Source organism: Trachypithecus francoisi, unplaced genomic scaffold (genome assembly GCF_009764315.1).
Source record: "Trachypithecus francoisi isolate TF-2019V2 unplaced genomic scaffold, Tfra_2.0 Lachesis_group2, whole genome shotgun sequence".
In the NCBI taxonomy this organism is placed as follows: Eukaryota; Metazoa; Chordata; class Mammalia; order Primates; family Cercopithecidae; genus Trachypithecus; species Trachypithecus francoisi.
This window is the reverse complement of record NW_022681465.1, coordinates 65,571,640-65,593,870: the sequence shown is the minus strand read 5'-3', so window position 1 is coordinate 65,593,870 and position 22,231 is coordinate 65,571,640. Positions and strand designations below refer to the sequence as shown.

At 39.1% G+C, this 22,231-nt stretch overlaps 1 protein-coding gene across 6 annotated transcripts in view; it reads left to right on the top strand.

Annotated features, from left to right (window-relative positions):
* The window catches only part of DROSHA (drosha ribonuclease III), a 139,993-nt gene that overhangs the window by 87,306 nt on the left and 30,456 nt on the right, over window positions 1-22,231 (top strand). For all 6 annotated transcript variants that reach the window (XR_004429776.1, XM_033179268.1, XM_033179273.1 and 3 more), the window contains 6 exons: window positions 1,051-1,189; window positions 1,853-1,913; window positions 13,209-13,268; window positions 14,637-14,736; window positions 18,880-18,982; window positions 21,001-21,071. Coding sequence is in view for 5 of the 6 variants with exons in the window: in XM_033179268.1 (XP_033035159.1) it covers window positions 1,051-1,189; window positions 1,853-1,913; window positions 13,209-13,268; window positions 14,637-14,736; window positions 18,880-18,982; window positions 21,001-21,071 (534 nt within the window). In the remaining variant the exon portion in view is untranslated. The remainder of the gene's footprint in view (window positions 1-1,050; window positions 1,190-1,852; window positions 1,914-13,208; window positions 13,269-14,636; window positions 14,737-18,879; window positions 18,983-21,000; window positions 21,072-22,231) is intronic.

The window sequence follows — 22,231 nt, the reverse complement described above, 5'->3', positions numbered from 1 at the left end:
TACCACGTTTTCTTTATCCACTCATCAGTTGATAGGCACTTAGGTTAATTCCCTAACTTTGCAACTGTAATTGTGCTGCAGTAAACATAGAAGTGCAGGTGTCTTTTTGATAGAATGACTTCTTTTCCTTTGGGTAGATACACAGTAGTGGGAGGACTGAATCAAGTGTTAGATCCACTTTTAGTTTCTTGAGAAATCTCCATACTGTTTTTCGTAGAGGTTATACCAATTCATATAGCTTATATAAAGTTCAGTGTATTATAAGCCTTCCCTTTTCACTGCATCACACCAACACCTGCTATTTTTTGGTTTTTAAATAATGGCCACTCTGACTGGGGTAAAGTGGTAGGTGGTATCTCCTTGTGGTTTTAATTTGCATTTCCCTCATGATTAGTGATGTTGAACATTCTTTCATGTTGGTTGGCCATTTTTATATCTTCTTTTGAAAAATGTTTGTTCATGTCATTTGCCCACGTTTTAATGGGATTATTATTATTATTATTATTTCTGGTTGATTTGTTTTAGTTCCTTGTGGATTCTGGATATTAGTCCTTTGTTGGATATATAGTATGCAAATATTTTCTGTCATTCTGTAGGTCGTCTGTTTGCAGATACTTGGGGAGATAAGATGGAAAGATCAGGGCTTAAAATTCAAATGGACAGACAGCTCCCTTTCCTGCTTAATTTAGGATGATACAAAGATGGTGCTCCCATGCTGAGTTTTTGTTTTGTTTTTGTTTTTTGAGACAGGGTCTCCCTCTGTCACCCAGGATAGAGTGCAGTGGCGTGATCATAGCTCACTGCCGCCTTGACCTCCTGGGCTCAAGTGATCCTCCCACCTCAGCCTCTTGTGTAGCTGGGACTCCAGTCATGTGCCACCACACCAGGCTAATTTTTTATTTTTTGTAGAGATGGCGTCTCACTGTGTTGCCCAGGCTGGTCTTGATCTTTTGGGCTAAAGTGGTCCTTCCACCTTAGGATTACAGGCGTGAACCATTGCACCTAGTTTATGCTGTTTTAAAGACTGAACTTATTTCATTGAAATTTTAGCTGGCCATGACTCATCCAAGTCATCATTTAAATTTTGGAATGAATCCTGATCATGCCAGGAATTCTTTGTCTAACTGTGGAATTCGGCAGCCCAAATATGGAGACAGAAAAGTTCATCACATGCACATGCGGAAGAAAGGTATGTCTGCATGATTTTAAGATGTGAATATCCTATTTTGGCCTGTGTTTTCTGTTGTAAATTGTTTCGCTCCTCGGAATGGTTCCCTGGGTGACTCTTTCACCATTTCATATTCTAGTGATTACTGACTCTTTTTTTTTTTTTTTGAGACAGGGTCTCACGCTGTCACCTAGGCTGGAGTGCAGTGGCACAATCTCAGCTCACTACAACCTTTGCCTGCTGGATTCAAGTGATTCTCCTGCCTTAGCCTCCTGAATAGCTGGGATTACAGGCATATGCCACCATACTTGGCTAGTTTTTTTGTATTTTTATTAGAGACAGGGTTTTGCCATATTGGCCAGGCTGGTCTTGAACTCCTGACCTTAAATGATCTACCCGCCTCTGCCTCCCAAAGTGCTGAGGTTACAGACAGGAGCCACTGCATGGACACTTTTATAATATTTACTTTGAGCAAGAACTATAATAAGGGTTGATGAGTTTTTTAGAAAAATTTCTTTTTCCTATCCAGTGTTTTAAATAATTATTTATTGCACTTTTAGACAGGTAGATTCCAAATCTTTTAAAATCACATTGAGATGAGGTACTTTTTTTCTACTGTAATATGATGGTCCTGTAAGTCTTCTGTCCGTATTTACTTGTGTATTTGTTTTTTATTTTAAATAGGAATTAACACCTTGATAAATATTATGTCACGCCTTGGCCAAGATGACCCAACTCCCTCAAGGTAAAGTTGATTTTTAAAAAACAACTTGATTGATATGTAATTCACATACTATACAATTTACTCATTTAAAGCATACAATTTGGGGTTTTTGGTGTGTTCACAAAATTGTGTATCCATGGCCATCATCTAATTTTGCGACACTGACATTACCCCAAAGAGAAACCCTGTACCCATTAGTAATCTCTCCCCATGTTCCTTAGCCTGCCCAATCCTAGGCAACCACCAATTTATTTTCAACCTCTTTGGATTTGTCTCTTCTGAACATTTTATATGAAAGGTATCATGTAAGTCAGTTCTCTGCAATTGTCTTCTTTTACTTAGCATGTTTTCAGGATTTGTCCATAGTATGGTATGTGTCAATACTTCATTGTTTTTATTGCTAAATAATATTCCATGATGGGAGCATACCATATTTTATGTATCTGTCCATCAGTTAATGGGCATTTAGATGGTTTCCACTTTTTGGCTGGTGAATAATGCTGCTATGAATATTTATGTACAGATTTTGTTTGGACATATATTTTGATTTCCCTTGGGTATACACTTAGGAGTAGAATTGCTGGGTCATATGGTAACTCTGTTTAACCTTTTAAGGAACTGCCAGACTGTTTTCCCAAGTGGCTGCACCATCTTATATTCCCAGCAGCAATATAGCAGGGATCCAATGTCTTTACATTTTGGTCAACACTTATTATTGTCTGTCTTTTTTATTCTAGCCCTTCTAGTCTAGTGAATATGAAGTATTATGTCATTGTGGTTTTGATTTGCATTTCCCTCAGAACTCATGAAATTGAGCATCTTTTCAGGTGCTTATTGACTGTTTGTTTATCTTCTTCGGAGAAATATCTGTTCAGATCCTTTTCCCATTTTTAATTGGGTTATTCTAAATTATTGAGTTATAATAGTTTTTAAATATATTCTCAGATACAAATTCCTTATCAGATTTGCAAACATTTTTTTCATTCTGTGAATTGTCATTTCTCTCTCGATGATGTCCTCTGAAGTACAAAACTTTTGATGAAGTTTTAACTATCCTGAGTTTATTGCATTTCCTCACAAATTTTTGGATTAGCTTGTCAATTTCTGCAAAGAAGTCAGTGGGGATTTTGATAGGCATTATGTTGATTCTGTAGATCAATTTGGAAATCATTACCATCTTTTTAAAAAATGTTTATTTAAAGTGTGGTTTGTTACATAGGTAAACTTGTGTCATGGCGGTTTGTTGTACAGATTATTTTATCACCCAGGTATTAAGCCTAATAGCTATTAGTTATTTTTCCTTATCCTCTGCCTCCTTTCGTTCTCCACCCTCCGAAAGGCCCCAGTGTGTGTTGTCCTCCTCTGTGTGTCCATGTAATCTGTGGCATTTGGTTTTCTGTTCCTGTGTTCGTTTGTTAGGGATAATGGCCTCCAGCTCTATCCATGTCCCTGCAAAGGACATGATCTCATTTGTTTTTATGGCTGCATAGTATTCCATGGTATAGAAGTACCACATTTTTTTTTCTTTTTTTTTTTGAGACAGTGTCTCATTCTGTTGCCCAGGCTGCAGTGCAGTGGCATGATCTTGGCTCACTGCAACCTCCGCCTCCTGGGTTCAAGCAATTCTCACACCTCAGTCACCTGAGTAGCTGGGATTACAGGTGTGCACCAGCGTGCCTAAGTTTTATATTTTTGGTAGAGCCAAGGTTTCGCCATGTTGGCCAGGCTGGTCTCCAGCTCCTGGCCTCAAGTTATCCATCTGCCTTGAGCTCCCAAAGTACTGGGATTACAGACCTGAGTCACCGTGCCTGGCCCCACATTTTCTTTATGCAGTCTATCATTGAAGGGCATTTAGGTTGATGATGACCATCTTAACCTTTTTTTTTTCTTTTTCTTTTTCTTTTTACATAGAGACAGGGCTCTTGCTATGTTGCCCAGGCTTACCATCTTAATCTTAAAGTTTTCTGATTCATGAACTTGGATATCTTTCCATTTATCTGTCTTTTAAAATTTTTTCAAAATGTTTTATAGTTTTCAGAGTATACATTTTGCATATCTTTTGCAAAATTTATTCTGAAGTATGTTATTCTTTTTTGTGCTGTTATAAATGGAATCTTTTTTTTTTTTTTTTTTTTTTTGAGATGGAGTCTTGCTCTGTCACCCAGCCTGGAGTGCAGTGGTACAATCTTGGCTCACTGCAAGCTACACCTCCCAGACTCACGCCATTCTCCTGCCTCAGCCTCCCGAGTAGCTGGGACTACAGGTGCCTGCCACCATGCCCGGCTAATTTTTTTGTATTTTTAGTAGAGATGGGGTTTCATTGTGTTAGCCAGGATGGTCTCCATCTCCTGACCTTGTGATCCGCCCGCCTCAGCCTCCCAAAGTGCTGGGATTACAGGCGTGAGCCACCGCGCCCGGCCTGGAATTGTTTTCTTAATTTCATTTTCAGGTTGTTCATTGAAAGTGTATGGAAATACAGTTAATTTTGGTGTATTGGTCTTATGACCTCCAACCTTGTTGCTCCTGTTTATTAGGTCTGATAGTTTTTTAGTGGATTCCTTAGGATTTTTTTATACATGAAATAATATTATCTACAAATAGCAATAGTTTTACTTCTTCCTGTGTAATCCTTTTAATTTCATTTTCTTAACTTAGTTGCCCTGTCTAGAGCCTCCAGTACAATACTGAATAGAAGTATTGAGAGCAGATCTTTGTCTTCCTAATCTCAGTAGGAAGCATTCAGTCTTTCACTATTGAGGATGATGTTAGCTGTTGGGTTTTTATAGATGCTTTTTATCAGAGGAAAGAAGATCTCTTCTATTCTTAGTTTGCTAAGTGTTTTTATCATGAAATGGTGTTGAATTTTGTCACATGCTTTTTCGGGAGCTGTTAACATAATCATGTCATTTTATTCTTTTATTCTAATTGATTTGGGGTGTTAAACCAACCTGGCTTTCCTGGAATGCCTCCCACTTGATTGTGGTATCTCATTCTTCTCATGTGCTGCCATATTCAGTTTGGTAGTATTTTGCTTAGGATTTGTGTGTCTATATTCACAAGATACTGGTTTGTAGTTTTCTTTTCCTGTGATGTTTTGTCTAGTTTCATTATAATGGTAATACTAGCCTCATATAACGAGTCAGAAAGTTTTGTACGTTAGCTTTTCTTATTTAATTTCCTGGTTTTATAAGATACCTTCCCATATTGATTCTCATTTATGTGTGGTCTTGAGGCCTTCGAAGAATCTGGGAATGGAATGGCCTAGGTCTATATAAACTTATTAACACAGTTTGACAACTGAATGGAAGCAAATGCTTAATGGCTGATGAGGTTCTGGGGTTGCTTGCAAGGAGGATTATCTTTGTGTGTGAGGTACAGCAGGTTCTATTTGGAAAGCCAGTAGAGGAAATTGCTTGAGGGTGGCTTTCTTTTTAAGATGGGGAGTTGGAAAGTGGAATAGCTATGCTTATCATTCTGGGGATCCAGACTGAGATGGATTAAAGGTGGACAGAGTAGGGTTGGAAGTGACAGGAAATTGAGGCAATTACTTCAGCTGCCCACTGGCCTCCACAAAAATTGCCAGCAATGGCTGACTTGGCTTCCTTTTCCAATATCTCCTTCATATATCAGGTTTTTAAAAAATTGACTTGCCTTGAGTTGTTGCCTTTGAGGTTATCATAAACCAAACCTCTTCAGTCAAGAGGTAAAAGGAAAAGCAGGATAGAGCTTTAAAATTCTTGTTTGAAAATGATCATCTGCCCATATACCTCACGTGATGTTCTGTGAGAGTCTAAGATCAGAAAAGAATGAATTAAAACAGCTCTTAATCACATCCTTGGGGATGGTGTGACCATGGTTTTATTTTACCCTGCTATGTTGTAAAGTCTGTATTTTGATAAGTAGAATCCTAAATACCCATAGCCCTGTAACATGGCTACACGAACACCATAGACATGTACTTTTCAATGATGAAAATCTGGCTTTAAATCATCTTTGTCTCATCTTCCCCTCCCGCAGTTGTTGGTATGTAAATTATGTCTTTTGGTAACATCATTCGAACCCCATGATTTATGTTTTCTTTTGCTCTGTTACAAAGAGGTGGCTTTCTTACCATGGCAGAAGGGATGACACCTGAGAAACTGTGTGATGTTTGAATTTACCATTTTGAAAATGATATTGACAGAGAATAAACAAATAATCTCTCTTGTCCTTTGACATTTGGCCTTTGCTGCTTGTGTTGAGAGGCTCTTGCCCTGAATATGATTTTTTTGCTGATGCAGAGTTGACCCCAAGTGTCTGTTCAGAAAGAGCCTCTTGGCCTTGGCTGCCAGGATCTTCTGCTAGTTGACTGCTTTCAGCTAGCAGTCCACAGCTGGGCACAGCTTCTCACAGACTGACCCAAGTAAGACAGAGCTGCTTACCTGGGTTGTCAAGCATACCCTGTTCCTTCCCTGTGTGCTGATCGTCATTGTAAAACTTCCTCTGTAATGCCCATGTAACCTTGTAATATCTGGCTCAAATCCTGCTGGTATTTGTTTTATGGTACATATTCTTGTTCTTCTGTGCACCCATAATTGTGTTATGGGGCTATTTTTCTTTACTGGACTGTAAGGATTTTGAAGTTCTATGGTCCTACTCATGTTTTTTCTCTCTCTTCTTTGTAACTAGGACCTTTCACAGAACAGGTACTCAGTAAATAAGTATTAAAGGAAGGAATGCCATTCATCATACTACTTTTATCCCAGGCTATTTACTTATTGACTAGAAATAGGGCAGCGGGGGGGATCAAGAAGGGTTACGGTCAGCAGTTTAAATGGCTGGGTAGTATCTTTCTTAATCTCATTTGGGTTGGGCTAGGGTTTACAAAAAAGGCATGAAGCCTTAAAATTAATAGATAATTCTTCATAGCCTGGCTGCCCATGAAAACTACAGAATAATTGACTTTTATGATGCTGTTATCTCAAGCGAATATGCCACCCATAATTTTAAAAACGTCAGTGTTTAACCAACTAAATGTGAGCTGAATAGTTATATTTAATTCATTCATGCAAATTGTGATGAACTATTACCACAAAAAGGGTGTCTGAAGGATTAGGCATTTGGTGGCATTCAAGTAATCCATGTATTATCAGTAAGACCCTTGGGAAGGAGGAGCCAGAAGAGTAGCAATGGAAAAAGGGAAAATCAAGCTGCCTTGTTTGATTTGATTTTTTTTTTCTTTTGGAGAGTCATTGCTACATATAATGCGTAAAAATCTCGGCTAGGCACGGTGGCTCATGCCTGTAATTCCAGCACTTTGGGAGGCCGAGGTGGGTGGATCACCTGAGGTCAGGAGTTCAAGTCCAGCCTGGCCAACATGATGAAACCCTGTCTCTACTAAAAACACAAAAATCAGCCAGGCATGGTGGCGGCCTCCTGTAATCCCAGCTACTCGGGTGGTTGAGGCAGGAGAATCACTTGAACCCAGGAGGTGGAGGTTGCAGTGAGCCAAGATCATGCGACAGAGTGAGACTGTCTCAAAAAAAAAAAAAAAAAAAAAATCTATTGGACCAACAGAGAGACACATATGGACTATTTGTTAATGTCTCTGTATTTAAGGAAATGGTAGTTGCAAGTATATTTTGCATTAAAAGCACAATAATATATATTAAACATATGTAAATTGTGCTGAATGAATTTACCACCCTAAATGCTTCAGGTTAATTCCCAAGTCCAGTAGTTTCAGATCTACTGGGTCTGTGGCCTGTCCTCCCTACAAGTGTCCAGGCAGATGCAGTGAGGTGAAGGAATCCTGAATTGGGTAGAAGTTCCCACTGACCTCCAAGGCCCCCTCTAGCTCTACTCTGTGAGTCACTGCTTGAGGCTTGGGATGCCAGAGTGCGAAAGATTCTGCCTACCCTCACTGGATTTGGCCTATCCCGAGATGGCTTTCCTTGGAGTGAATGGCACCTTACAGTACTTACTGTTACAGGGAAATTATTGTTTTGTAAAGTGCATTCCTCAGACAGAATGTCCTGTATAAATGTTAAAGTTAATTGACATTTCATAATGCCTCTGTTGATTCACTTCTTAAAAACAAATGGAGTGTTTACTGCTCAGTAAACATCTCATCTTGGAACCTGCTAGTATTTATAAGGAGGGTGATTAAAGAAAGTCTAAACAATGAAAGAAGGAACAAAAGATTTGCTACTGCTGTGAGGACTAGCAGCCCACTCTTCCCATTTTTCCAGATAAACCATTGGCTTAGGAATTGTACAGTATAATAATAAACTAAAGTGGTATTTAATCCCCATTCTTATTTATGGCTTATTGCCAGAGTTTAGTCATAATGTAGATACAGAAAAACATATGTTGGATATGGGCAAATTATTTAATAAATGGCAGACTCTCTATTGAATAAACCTGTTTAGAACCATGACCTTGTATTTCAACAAAATGAATAATAATCTAACTCTGTGGTTATTAAAACCCTAGACATAGTTTTTGTCTCCATGAAAGTTTATAAAAGAAATTAAGGTAAAACTTAAAGCCAGTATGACTTCATTTAAAATAATATTTGACTTCAGGCATATACCAAATATGACTTATTGTCATATTTGACCAAATGTCTTATTATTCTTTAAAAATGCATTGGACATCCGAATATGGTTTGTCTCCAGCTCCTTTGCCCCCAGTTTCTTGCTTTCCATGTGAAGATTTTTCTATGTAGTACTTTGCACTATTAGGAAGAAGATAAAGCCTGTGCCATAGAAAATGCATTTTTATTTTACTGGCTCATGAAAAAGAATTTATTTTTTAAAACTCACTATTTCTTTCTTATTTCTATCCTTACCCAGGACAGTAGCTTAATAGGTTTCTTGAAATTGCAGGAAGACTTAGGAGTTAACATCGTTTTACCATTAAATCATGCCTCTATTCCTTGATGCTTTCTCCAAGAATGATGGCAGATGCTTTTGAAGTTCTGGTACATTTGACAGAAAGCAAAATCTCAGTATTGAAAAGTTTTGAATTTTTTTTTTTTGTTAATGTATTGTGTTATACTCCACTGTGGAACTTTTGAGTCACTCTTGGCTAGTGGAGTAGCAACAAAAAAAAGTGCTTTAAAGTCTAGTATATATTTGGTAAAAGTAAGAAAAGTTTGTTTTAGGACCTACTGCTTTTTTTTTTTTTTTTGAGACATGGTCTCCCACTGTCACCCAGGCTGGAGTGCAGTGGTATAATCATAACTCACCGCAGCTTCGACCTCTCAGGCTCAAGTGATCCTCCCGCCTCAGCCTCCAGAGTAGCTGAGACTACAGGAATGTGCCACTGCACCTGGCTAATTTTTTAATTTTTTGTACAGACAAGGTCTTTCTTTGTTGCCTAGGCTGGTCTTGAACATCTGGCCTCAAGCAGTCTCCCATCTCAGCCTCCCAAAGTGCTAGGATTACAGGCATGAGCCACACCTGGCCTGTCCCCCCCCCCTTTTTTAACTGAATTATGAGATTATGAATTTGTCAGCTAGATAGGAATGTATTTTCTCCTTCTCTGTCTCTCTTTTTCATTTCCCATTATTGGCTATTACAGTTGAGTATCCCTTATCCAAAATGCTTGGGACCAGCAGTGTTTCAGATTTTTTTGGATTTTGGAATATTTGCATATATATAGTGAGATATCTTGGGGATAGGACCCAATTATAACTGAAATTCACTTATATTTCATACATATTTTATATATATGAAATATATATAAGATGGCCTTGAAATGGCCTTGAAAACCAGATGGGTTTAGACTAACATAGCCTGAAGGTAATTTTATACAATATTATTAATACTTTTGTATAGACAAAGTTTTTATTGCAGCCTGTCACATAAGGTCAGGTGTGGAGCTTTCCACTTGCGGCATCATATTGACACTCAAGAGTTTCAAATTTTGGAACACTTTGGATTTTGGATTATGGATGCTTGACCTGTAATTGCTTTCCAGAATGATGTTTTCACATAAATTAAAGGCCGTAAATTGAAAGGAGGTTTCAGAATCACTTATTCATTGTTCACAACTTACCAGATTTTTCCTATTATCTTTTATGTCCTGTAAAATTCCAAAATGTGGAGGAATAGTAGGGTAGAAGAATAAACTTACTAATGTGGTAAGTGAAATGATAGCAGTTGTGCTTAAATTTCTAAGTAGATGATTTGGTAGCTAAGAATAATTTACAAATATTTTAAATTTTCTACTATATATGGAAACTATATATGGAAACATCTATTATATATGGAAATTAAACTGGCACACATGAAACGGAATAATACAGATATGATCTAATTTTGTTGTAAATGGAGTGTTAAGTGTTAACGTTTTGTGGGAATGGGGGTGGGATGGTGGGAGTTAGCCCGCACCCCTGGAAGCTCCAGTACTTAGGGTCGGCCTCCCAGTTGGCTGTAGGAATGAGTGTGATTTGGGAGAGGTAGCAGGGAAAGGAGAGGGGATGGTATGTGCATGGTATAGTTGTGCAGGTTGATCAACATGGAGTTGAAAGTTGCTGTAAAAGTAGATAAAAGGGGTGGGTATGATGAAACTAGATAAAGAATGGCCTTGAAAGCCAGATGGGTTGAGAGTCGACAGGCGGCTATGGAGTTTTTTGGGGAGATGTGGTTTGGTGTCAGAGAGATTTAAGAAAGCCCCTATAGTTAGTGAGGGCAGCTTCTGCTCATGCCCAAGCCTGTCCTTTGCTGTCTTTGCTCAGACCCCAGGGACTCTATGTGTCCTCCTTCCCTCCTCAGTGCATCCCTTTGGTTTTTCTCCCCGTGTACATCCCCAGACTCATATTTTCTCGTTCAGCAACCAGCCTTGAATTAGACATTCAGGTTCTTCCTCATATTTAGTCATCCCCCCCTTATCCTTCCAAGGCCTCTAGTGAATGCATGAAACCAAAGATAGTACATAACCCTATACGTACTATGTTTTTTCCTACACATACATACCTATAATGAAGTTTAAATTATAAATTAGGCACAGTAAGAGATTAACAGCAACAATAATAAAATAGAAGAGTTATAACAACATGCCTTCTGTACGCCAAACCCCATGACATGCAGCTTACCTATGTAACAAACCTGCACATGTACCCCTGAACCTAAAATAAAAGTAAAAAGTAAATAAATAACAGTATGCCAGCATCATGACTCTTGTGCTTTGGGACCATTATTAAGTAAAATAAGGGTGACTTGAATAGGCACTGAGATACTATGACAGTCGATCTGGTAGCCCACATGGCTATTAAGTGACAGCATAGAGATACTAGAAAAAGGGATTATCCCAGGTGGGATAGGGTGGGACAGCACAAGGTTTTACCATGTGGTGAAGAACAGCATGCAATTTAAAACTTATGAATTGTTTATTTCTGAAATTTTCCACTTAATGTTTTCAGACTGTGGTTGGCCAGGGGTAACTGAAACTGTGGAATGGAAACCATGGGTATGGGAGGGCTACTATACAATTCCATACAACTTATTATTTCTCCAGCTTACTGTAGTCACAAGCAGGTTTGTCTCCACCACTTCACATATAGCCTATCAAGGGCCTCAGTGACTTCACAGGACTGAATCAGTGGTCTGTTCTCATGTGACTTGAGTCTAAGCAACATTGGGCATGGCTCACCACTTCCCTCTTGAAATACATTCTTCCCTATGGCTGGAGGATAACATGCTGTCCTTGAGGAGAGCATACTGACTTCCTTTTCCTCCTACCTCCCTGGCCAGGTCTCCTTTTCTGGCTTCCCTCCTGCTTGACTTCTCAACTTCAGCACTCCCTGGGTTCATTCCTGGCACCTTTTTTTCCCTCTGGCTGCATCCTCTCAAGTGGTGTCATATGATTCATCACCTGAAATTCTGTCTAACATTGACCAACCCTAAAGATTCATTAGCAACTTTGTCCTAGCCCATGAGCAGAAGGTTAGCATCTAGCACTCTACTGGATCTCTCCATTTGGATATTTGATGGGCACTTCAAAGTTAACATGTCCAAAATGCACCTCTTGCTTTTACCCCAAACCTGCCTTCCTTTTGGTCCTCCCCTCCACAGTAAATGGCACCACTTCTCACAGGCTACTTAAGCTAAAGCCTAGCCATTGACCTTCATTCTTTTCTTTCACTTAGCTTCCAAATCCCAACTCCAGCTATCAACAATTCTTTTCAGCTGTTTCTCCAAAATAGATCCCAAATGTGACTGTTTCCCTTGTCTCCACTGTGACCTCCCCATCCTAAGCCTCCCATGTGGGAAAGTCTCCTTGCATCTACTGCAACCTCCCCTCAGTGCTTCTGTGTCCTGCACTCTGTGTCTACACAGCAGCAGCCAGTGTGGCCTGTTGAAAACCTAAATCACTTCATGGCATGTCTGTGTTCCCACAAAGGGGCAGTGAGAGAAGCACGTTAGTACTGAGAGGAGGTGCTCCATTGGCTTCACTGAGACGCAGGAGGAGGTTTTCCATGGGCCACCTTCTTGGTCCTGTCAGCCTTGTATGCGAACATGAGAAAATAACAGCCTGTGAGATACGAGTTCATCATATAATTAAAGTGTAAATAAAGTGTAATCTGTGCACTGAGGGGGAAGTATTAATTTTGATGAGGGGCATCGGGCAGGGCTTCATAAAGAAGATAACATTTTTGCTGCACCTTGAGGGGTGAATAGGTTTTCAGCGTGGCTCATTGTATGGGAGAGAGTAGAAGGCTCTGGGGTGGCAGGGAGCTTGGCCTGAAGAGGCACACTGAGTGTCTTAGGTGATGCCTCTTTCAGAGAATGGCAGGGGTTTTGGAGCAGGGCCCAATGAGTAGATAGGATAGGATAGGAGTGGGTAATGAGGCTGAAAACGTAGATTACACTTATTTTGAAGGACTTCAGATGCTGGGTTGAGTTTAGAGTTGGAGTGATGCAGAACTGGCTTTAGGACATTGTATCAAAACGAATTTTTCAGTGGTCAGAAAATCCACTGAAAGTATTCTTCTTTCTGTCTTCTACCTGATAGTAGTAAGGAAATACTCACGATTGTTAGCGAGATACCACTTTGAAGGCTCTGGATGCTTTAAGTCTAGTTCCCAGGGGAAGGAAGCCGCCTGGTAGAAAGCCTGACCCACATGGTGTGAAGGAATGCACCCCTCCTTCCCATTAGGCAGGTGCCAGGTGCCTCTGGGCTAAGATGGTGGTCTGTGCTCTTAATTATGAGGAATAGGGAAGGTGGTTTGATTACTGAAGGAGCTAACCCTCACGTGCTCTTTTCTTGCGGGCGTAGGGGGGAGTGTTAGTATGCTATATTAAGTAATCTTCTTAATTCCCATTGTAGGATTAACCACAATGAGCGGTTGGAATTCCTGGGTGATGCTGTTGTTGAATTTCTGACCAGGTAATTAGGCGTTTTTGTTTTTTACAGTTCCTCAACAATTACATTTTATAGGTAACATACTTATTACATTGCTTTCTTTGTAATTAGCCAAATAAGGCATTGATACACCATGTATTTTATCTGTTTTGTAGAGCTCAAAAGCCACATGTCTGTGGCTCTTGCCCTGACAACTCGCACTCATTGATGCTGTAATGAGTGAGATTACAAGATGAAAGGCTGGTGTCTCTGTCCTGTCAAGTATATGTTAAAGTTGCTTACAGCCACAAGAGATCAGCTTGTCTTGGTCTAGATGCTTCAGAGCTTATATTCAATTTGTAAAGAAAGGGATGATATTTTAAAATGTCATTTCAACTTCTAGAATTTGTCTTTGATCCCTTTCTTACTCTTTCTGATCTCAAGGGAAGTAAAGCTTACACGTAATTTTAATGACCAGATTTGTGTGTGTGTGTGTGTGTGTGTGTGGTGTGTGTGTGTGTGTGTGTGTGTGTTTCTCTCCAGAAGTGTTTTAGGATCCTTAATTTGAAAGTAGGGGTAGGACGCCAGGCACGCTGACTCACGCCTGTAATCCCAGCACTTTGGGAGGCCAAGGCGGGTGGATCACTTGAGGCCAGGAGTTCAAGACCAGCCTGGCCAACATGGTGAAACCCCATCTCTACTAAAAATACAAAAATTAGCCAGGTGTGGTGGTGCGTGCCTGCAGTCCCAGCTACCTGGGAGGCTGAGGCAGGAGAATCTCTTGAACCTGAGAGGTGGAGGTTGCATTGAGATGAGATTGTGTCACAATACTTTAGCCTGGGTTACAGAGTGAGACTCTGTCTCAAAAAAAAAGAAACGGAATAGGGGCAGGAAAGTGTGTGTTGCTTTTCTATACTGACACAATTTCTCTTTTAAAGGGAGACAATACATGCTTCTTTTGGAGTTCTCTTGAGCTGTTTTTATTCTCTTTAGGTTATTTCTTTTCACAAGATGGACATAATCAGGAGAAGGGACTCCTCTCTCCAGGGGCCACACATAGCCCAAGGAAAAGCATTTGTTTCACTCCCAAGTTTTAGTATTAAATGTGTTTGCTCTTAGAGTGTGTAATTGTTTATTCTGCTCTTTGTTGTCATCAGAGAACAGATTTCAGAGAAACCTTTTAACAGAAATAAATGTGAAAATATGAGAGAATGGTGCCTTCTAGGTTTAAGCACATTCAGATACATTGTTCTTACCATTTAACTTTCAAAGACTTTAATCAGATCCTTTAGTTTGAGTCAGCTGATATCCATTGCACAGATACTGTGTGCCAGCCCTGTTTCTGTGACTCAGAGCCACAGACAGAATGTTGTGATGCGTATTTATTCATGTACTTCTTTTTTTTTTTTGTAGTGTCCATTTGTACTATTTGTTTCCTAGTCTGGAAGAAGGAGGATTAGCAACCTATCGAACTGCCATTGTTCAAAATCAGCACCTTGCCATGCTAGCAAAGGTACAGAAAACATCTGCAGCATTTGTAGTTATGTCTGACATGCTCTTCTGTGGCCTATGCATAATTTTGCATTTGAATAAGTAACTCTTTAGGATATATTAGCGGTGTTAATATTTTACAGACCAGGAAGTATTTTTTGTTGAGTTTTAAGGATCCAGTCTTACTAGTTTTGTTACCTTTGTGAGTTTCACCAGCAGCTAATGAACTCCACAGTGAGGTAACTTGAGAACAGATGAAGAAAAATTTGACAGATGTGCATGAACAGAGTTAAACATTTGAGGAAAAGGAACATGGGAACAAAGCAAAAGAAATGAAATATGCTGTATTTTCCCTTTGTGTAATATTTCTGTAGTACATTTGTTTTTAATGTACGTTAACAAGCCAAATGATAGTTTTGAACAGAAGATTACAGACCATTTTTTATCCACTAGGGGTACTTTATACACCTTTGAGAATCCCCCAAATCACAAATCCTATTAAGATTTAGGGCTTAGGCTGTTCCCTAGCCTCATTGACTTAGCTCAGTAACTAACAGAACCTTTTTATAATTCAGGTAAACGTGATCTGATTTGATGTTTCCATCTCCATATGATGTCTTATTATAATAAATCATAGCTGATAAGCACATGGACACTTGCACTGACTCATCAGGGTTCCAGTCCACACTCCTTCTCTTACAAACAGGTGGCCATGGACAAATTGACAAATTGTTGTTCTCTTCTCCAAGCCTCTGCTTTCTCATCTGTAAAATGGAAATGACATTAGCCCTTGGCACACAGCCTGGTTGTGAGAATTAAATGAGATTATGAGCTTAAATGACATCGTTTATAAAGTGCTAGGCATAATACTTGTTTATAGTAATTACACAAAGATGTTAATAATTTTGTAGGGGCTGTTTTTATTGATGCTACCCATGTTCTTGTGATAAATCCTTACATTTTTATAGACCTTTGGGTTTATTTAATAGTAGGTAGAGTGGTGGCTCTTAAATCCCCAAACACTGAGGAGCCACTGGAAAAACTTTTGTGGGTCTAAAAACTTTTGTGGGTCTAACTAATTTGTGTCTTTTCTTCATTTTGATATAAAAGTTTGATTTTGATAGAAAGAGTAGATAAAGCCCATCCTAGGTTTATGACTGGTTTCTTAATTTGATCTTGCCAAGGCATTAATTATATTCAAAATGTGGTTAATTTTAGCTTATGTGTTAGCAATAACACATAGTTTTATTTTATGTGATCACATCATCATTGTAGCTACAGTGGTAGGCTTTGAACTGGTTTTGGTGGCATTTGAGAAAGTAAATACTGATGTCTTCATGAAAACCTATAAGCAACCAGGTAAGCTAACTTGGTTTTGGCAGGCTCACAATGAATGAAATTTCACAGCTCTATGTAAAACTGCTTAAGTGATTGGTTGATTTAATTGTCACAATGCTTCCTGATCATTCACATAAATGCCACTGGAAATACATATTAATAAGTAGGTTGTCACTCCTTTCCTTATTGTTTTTAGTTTAGGATGTAATGGAATGGCATAATTATTTTTCAAACACTTGTAGGGAGAATATTTACGAAGTGTAGGGAATTGCCGTAGCACGAAACAGAAGCTATTATATAACCCATTGGGTGCTGTACAAAGCCATGACTAATGACAGAGGTGGCTAGTTTCTCCCTTCAGCGATTTCTATGTGGTCTTCTTCCACCAAGCCCAAGACTTGCCATTCCCATAGTACTCAACACCCATTGGCTGCAGCAGAAGCCTGTGGCAGTCCCACCTTTCTTCTGTCTAGACCAGTAGTCCTTAACCATTTAGGAGGGGAGGGAATTGATGGAGAATTGTTGACCCCCTTTGAGAATCTAATGAAAGCTCTAGGTCACCTTCCAGACTAATGAACATTTTAACACATAAACAGTAGTATACCACTCTATTCTTTTTAAAAGTTGTACTGATGCCAGGCGCGGTGGCTCATGCCTGTAATCCCAGCACTTTGGGAGGCCGAGGCTGACGGATCACGAGGTCGGGAGATCGAGTCCATCCTGGCCAACATGGTGAAACCTTGTCTCTGCTGAAAAATACAAAAAAATTAGCCGGGCGTGGTGGCGGGCGCCTGTAGTCCCAGCTACTCCCAGCTACTCCGGAGGCTGAGGTAGGAGAATGGCGTGAACCTTGGAGGTGGAGCTTGCATTGAACCTAGATCACGCCATTGCACTCCAGCCTGGGCGACAGAGCAAGACTCTGCCTCAAAAAAAAAAAAAAAAGTTGTACTAATGCCTACATGGAAAAATAAGGATATAGAGTAGAGACTAGAAGAAGTCAGGAAATTCACATCGCAGCACTCCAGAATACAGTAGATGTTTATAAGATAAAATATGGCTTGCAGTCTGCTCTCAAGCAGGGCTCCAGAGATAGCAAACAATTAGATTTTCCCAGTGAAGTTGTGAAACAGATGAAATTTACATATTCTAGTATAAACTCTTGCACTTTGGGATCAATTTTTAAAAAGAGATATTTTCTGCTCTTGGATTTGTGGTAGTCAAAACTCATTTGAGTATATTTTATAATCACAGATTTCAAACAGTACAAAATACTACACCATATATGTCTTATTTTTATTGTCTTTGTCTTTTTCCATTATGAATAAATATGGATATTTAAGATACATACTGAGACACACAAAATCTATGTCTGTTGTCTGAGGACTGGTGGAACTCATATTGTCCTAGGCTGTTCGTTGACTTGTGAGTTGTTCCATGTTATGTGGCATGTTATTGCTTAGTATTTATTGAATTGAATTACATGGTAATGGAAATGGATTTATTGCATATTTATGCAATGTTTGTCTCTTTTTTATGGAAAGAATTATGATTTCCATTTATTCAATCTCAGGAGTTGTATAAAAAATATTCTTTCACATTGTGTCTAGTTCTAAAAGGCTGGAATTGATTTGTATGTTGTAATGCCAGGGGATAAGAAATAAGCAGCCACAGAGATCAAAGTAAAGGAAAATTATGAGTAAGATAGTGAAATGAATCCAGAGGTAAAGTTAGTACACACTGACATATTCATCAGTCCTACACCTAGAACTGGGCTACAAATTTGGCTCTAAACTCTTTTGAGGCCAAATCAGAAAAGGAAACACAAAGCACTACGAGTGCTATTTTCAAAGCCCTTAAGATCAATCCAGTTCATTGCTCAGAAGGTCTCACTGAACCCACAGAGAGATGAGTATGGAAACCTCATAAGGGGGACACAAGTGCAGAGATATCGGGGTCCCCAAATCCTCACAAAAAATAAAAATAAAAAGAAAGATTTAGAAGTGTAAGGCATTTTGAAGTCTTCTGAGGATCCTCACTGTACCACATAAAAATCTATTTTGGGCCAGGTGTGGTGGCTCACGCCTGTAATCCCAGCCCTTTGTGAGGCTGAGGTGACTGGATCACCTGAGGTCAGGAGTTTGAGACCAGCCTGGCAAACATGGTGAAACCCCGTCTCTACTAAAAATACAAAAATTAGCTGGGCGTGGTGGCGGGTGCCTGTAGTCCCATCTACTTGAGAGGGTGAGGCAGGATAATCTCTTGAACCCGGGAAGTGGAGGTTACAGTGAGCCAAGATCATACCACTGCACTCCAGCCAGGGTGATAGAGCCAGATTCCGTCTCAAAAAAAAAAAAAAAAAAAAATCTGTTTTGTATGGTGCTGACATTGTCAGTACCACATCACTTGAGTCAAAGACGTAAAACTGACTTTCAGAAGTTTGTGTTAGGTTTGTAACTCTCTCCATAGGCATATTGGATGAACCCAGGGGATTATGGTCTCGTAGCAGAGTCTTATTCCAGCCTGGGCTAGTGCTTGGTCTGAATTTGGAATTGGAAAGTTCAGATCTGATCAATTCGGAACCCGGCTTGAACTATTGGAGGTTGTAGAAGCCTGTTTGGGAAAGAATTGAGTTGGTGAAAACTGAGCTGTATTTATAGGACTTCTAATGCATGTTAAACTAAACTGTCTCTTAATATATTTATATGGATTTGTAACCATTCCCCTGCCCCCATCTTGTTTCCACACCAACCCTCTGCAAGAGATGGGGAGTAACTATAGTTAAGATTTTGGCAAACTTTCTTACGTTTTGTCATTGTGAATTTTGTAGAAACTTGAACTGGATCGATTTATGCTGTATGCTCACGGGCCTGACCTTTGTAGAGAATCGGACCTTCGACATGCAATGGCCAATTGTTTTGAAGCATTAATAGGTAATTTCTCTCTTCATAGTCTACTTTCTTGCATGTCTAAACAGTTTGGAGAGCACATAAAATTTTGTGTGGAAACTTGGGACAGAATTACTTGTTCCCAAAGCACAGGACGTTCCTAGTATGACACCTACCACCTTATATATTATAGTTAATTCAGTTCCTTCAGAGCAGTGAACATGCATCTTTTTTTTTTTTTTTTTTTGCATTCTTACTGCCTGAATTGGTGTCTTGATGTCATGTAGATGCTTAGTATTTCATGAATTGAAATGAGGTGAATTAATATGGAGATGGATTACTTTCCAGATTTGAGTCAGGATCACATACATAAACGAACAGATTAGGTTGCTGAGAGACTCCATTTTTGCTTTTGATTAAACTATTTGTAATATTTCTGTTTTAAACATCTTGAAAACACCACATTTTTAAAATCCTACCCAGGGTTTGAGTCTGTATAACTGTTATTGATTCACTTGAAGCAAGACTGATGTTGACATTTCAGTCCTCACTCAGGCACTTTACTTCCTTGGCTTCTTTTTGACTGTAACCAGAATTAGCCATTGGTATAGGAAAGTTATGAAGAGTTAATTAGCTGGTGATTGCAAGTATGTTTGCTTTACAGTGAAATGTTACAGTAGATTGACAATCTGATTTTTTTTTTTTAAGGTAAATGATCAAGTACATTTTAGCTTTCAAAGGGCTTTGTTCTTATCATTTTTGCCCTCTTCCTTTGAAAATGAATATAAAAGCTTCTCATTGTAGTTTCATGCTTATGATAGTGGCAAGAGAATGTTTAATAATTATCCACAGTCTTTTCACAGCTATGTCTGTTTTTCACAAATATGTCTATTTTCAAAGAATTTCTCGCATGGAATTACTTTGCTCTATACACATAATATATTTTTGACAGTTGGTGTTACCATTGCCTCCAGAACCAGTCAGACATGATTCAATTTCCTGTTCCATCATTTATCAGATCTGTGTCTTTGGCAAGCTACCTAATCTCTTTGATCCTCAGTTTCCCCATCTGTGAGATTGTGAGATGGAGATAGTATCACTTACCTTGCAGAGTTGTTGTAATGATCTTAATACCTGATTCTGGCAGCATCCAGTCCAGAGCAAAGTTCTACTTCCTTAAGCTGTCCCCCCAAATCAACTAATATAAGCCTAAATCCTCTAAGTCTTTTCTAACATCCTCCTACTGAGGTACCCCATGCTAGTGAAGATAAGAATGTGGAAATGCTTTGCATGGTACCCAGGACATTAAGTGGTTCCCCAACCACAACAGCTACTACCACTGTACTCTGACTGTCATATTTACAACTATCAATAAATAATAAATGTGTTTAGTTGTCAAAAGCCCTGGTAACTAAGTGCCTTAACATTTTACATGGAAAAGCAGCCTTTCTGAAGACAAGTGTAAGCATTTGATTTCAAGAAAATATGACTACTCCATTGTAATTGATACCAGTTAAAATGTTACTATAGTACTTCCTGGTTATGATTCATGAGTGTGTGTGCCCAATGCTTAATTATTCCAAATTAAAGGTAAAGCTTCCTCTGATATTTTATTTGCAGATGTCTTCATTGATCTAGACTCAGGTTTTGTCTATCGGGTTTTTTTTTTCCCTTAGGTATCTATATATATTTGATCGGAAATGTAAACTATAAATACATGAAATAAAACTGAACATTTTCTTTACTAAAGTCCAGTATTTGTGCATTGTTCCTTTAGTAAGGTTTATACCTTTACTCTTCATGATAGTTGATATTTGGCCTCTTTTACTTACAATATTAGATTTAGATTTTAGTAAATTGAATTTCGTATTATTTCAGTCTAATTTGTAACAAAAAGCATAGCAAAAAGAGGAAAAATGTCACCTTTAAGACAATTGCTTCTGAACATGTTGATATGTTTTCTGTGAGTGGTTTTTGGCTTGCGTTTTTGCTTTTTATAGAGATAGGTCTTTTTCTTTGACTGTTGATGGAGACTCTCTTTTGGCGTTCTGTTTTTCATCTAGGAGCTGTTTACTTGGAGGGAAGCCTGGAGGAAGCCAAGCAGCTATTTGGACGCTTGCTCTTTAATGATCCGGTATTTCTTTTTTTTTTTTTATTTTATTATTATTATACTTTAAGTTCTAGGGTACATGTGCATAACGTGCAGGTTTGTTACATATGTATACTTTTGCTATGTTGGTGTGCTGCACCCATCAACTCTTCAGCACCCGTCAACTCGTCGTTTATATCATGTATAACTCCCAATGCAATCCCTCCCCACCTCCCTCCCCATAATAGGCCCCGGTGTGTGATGCTCCCCTTCCCGAGTCCACGTGATCTCATTGTTCAGTTCCCACCTATGAGTGAGAACATGCGGTATTTGGTTTTCTGTTCTTGCGATAGTTTGCTGAGAATGATGGTTTCCAGCTGCATCCATGTTCCTACAAAGGACACGAACTCATCCTTTTTTATGGCTGCATAGTATTCCATGGTGTCTATGTGCCACATTTTCTTAATCCAGTCTGTCACTGATGGACATTTGGGTTGGTTCCAAGTCTTTCCTATTGTGAATAGTGCCGCAATAAACATACGTGTGCATGTGTCTTTGTAGCAGCATGATTTATAATCCTTTGGGTATATACCCAGTAATGGGATGGCTGGGTCAAATGGTATTTCTAGTTCTAGATCCTTGAGGAATTGCCACACTGTCTTCCAAAATGGTTGAACTAGTTTACAATCCCAGCAACAGTGTAAAAGTGTTCCTATTTCTCCACACACTCTCCAGCACCTGTTGTTTCCTGACTTTTTAATGATCGCCATTCTAAGTGGTGTGAGATGGTATCTCATTGTGGTTTTGATTTGCATTTCTCTGATGGCGAGTGATGATGAGCATTTTTTCATGTGTCTGTTGGCTGCATAAATGTCTTCTTTTGAGAAGTGTCTGTTCATATCCTTTGCCCAGTTTTTGATGGAATTGTTTTTTTCTTGTAAATTTGTTTGAGTTCTTTGTAGGTTCTGGATATTAGCCCTTTGTCAGATGAGTAGATTGCAAAAATTTTCTCCCATTCTGTAGGCTGCCTGTTCACTCTAATGGTAGTTTCTTTTGCTGTGCAGAGCTCTTTAGTTTAATTAGATCCCATTTGTCAATTTTGGCTTTTGTTGCCATTGCTTTTGGAGGTCCTTGCCCATGCCTGTGTCCTGAATGGTATTACCTAGGTTTTCTTCTAGGGTTTTTATGGTTTTAGGTCTAACATT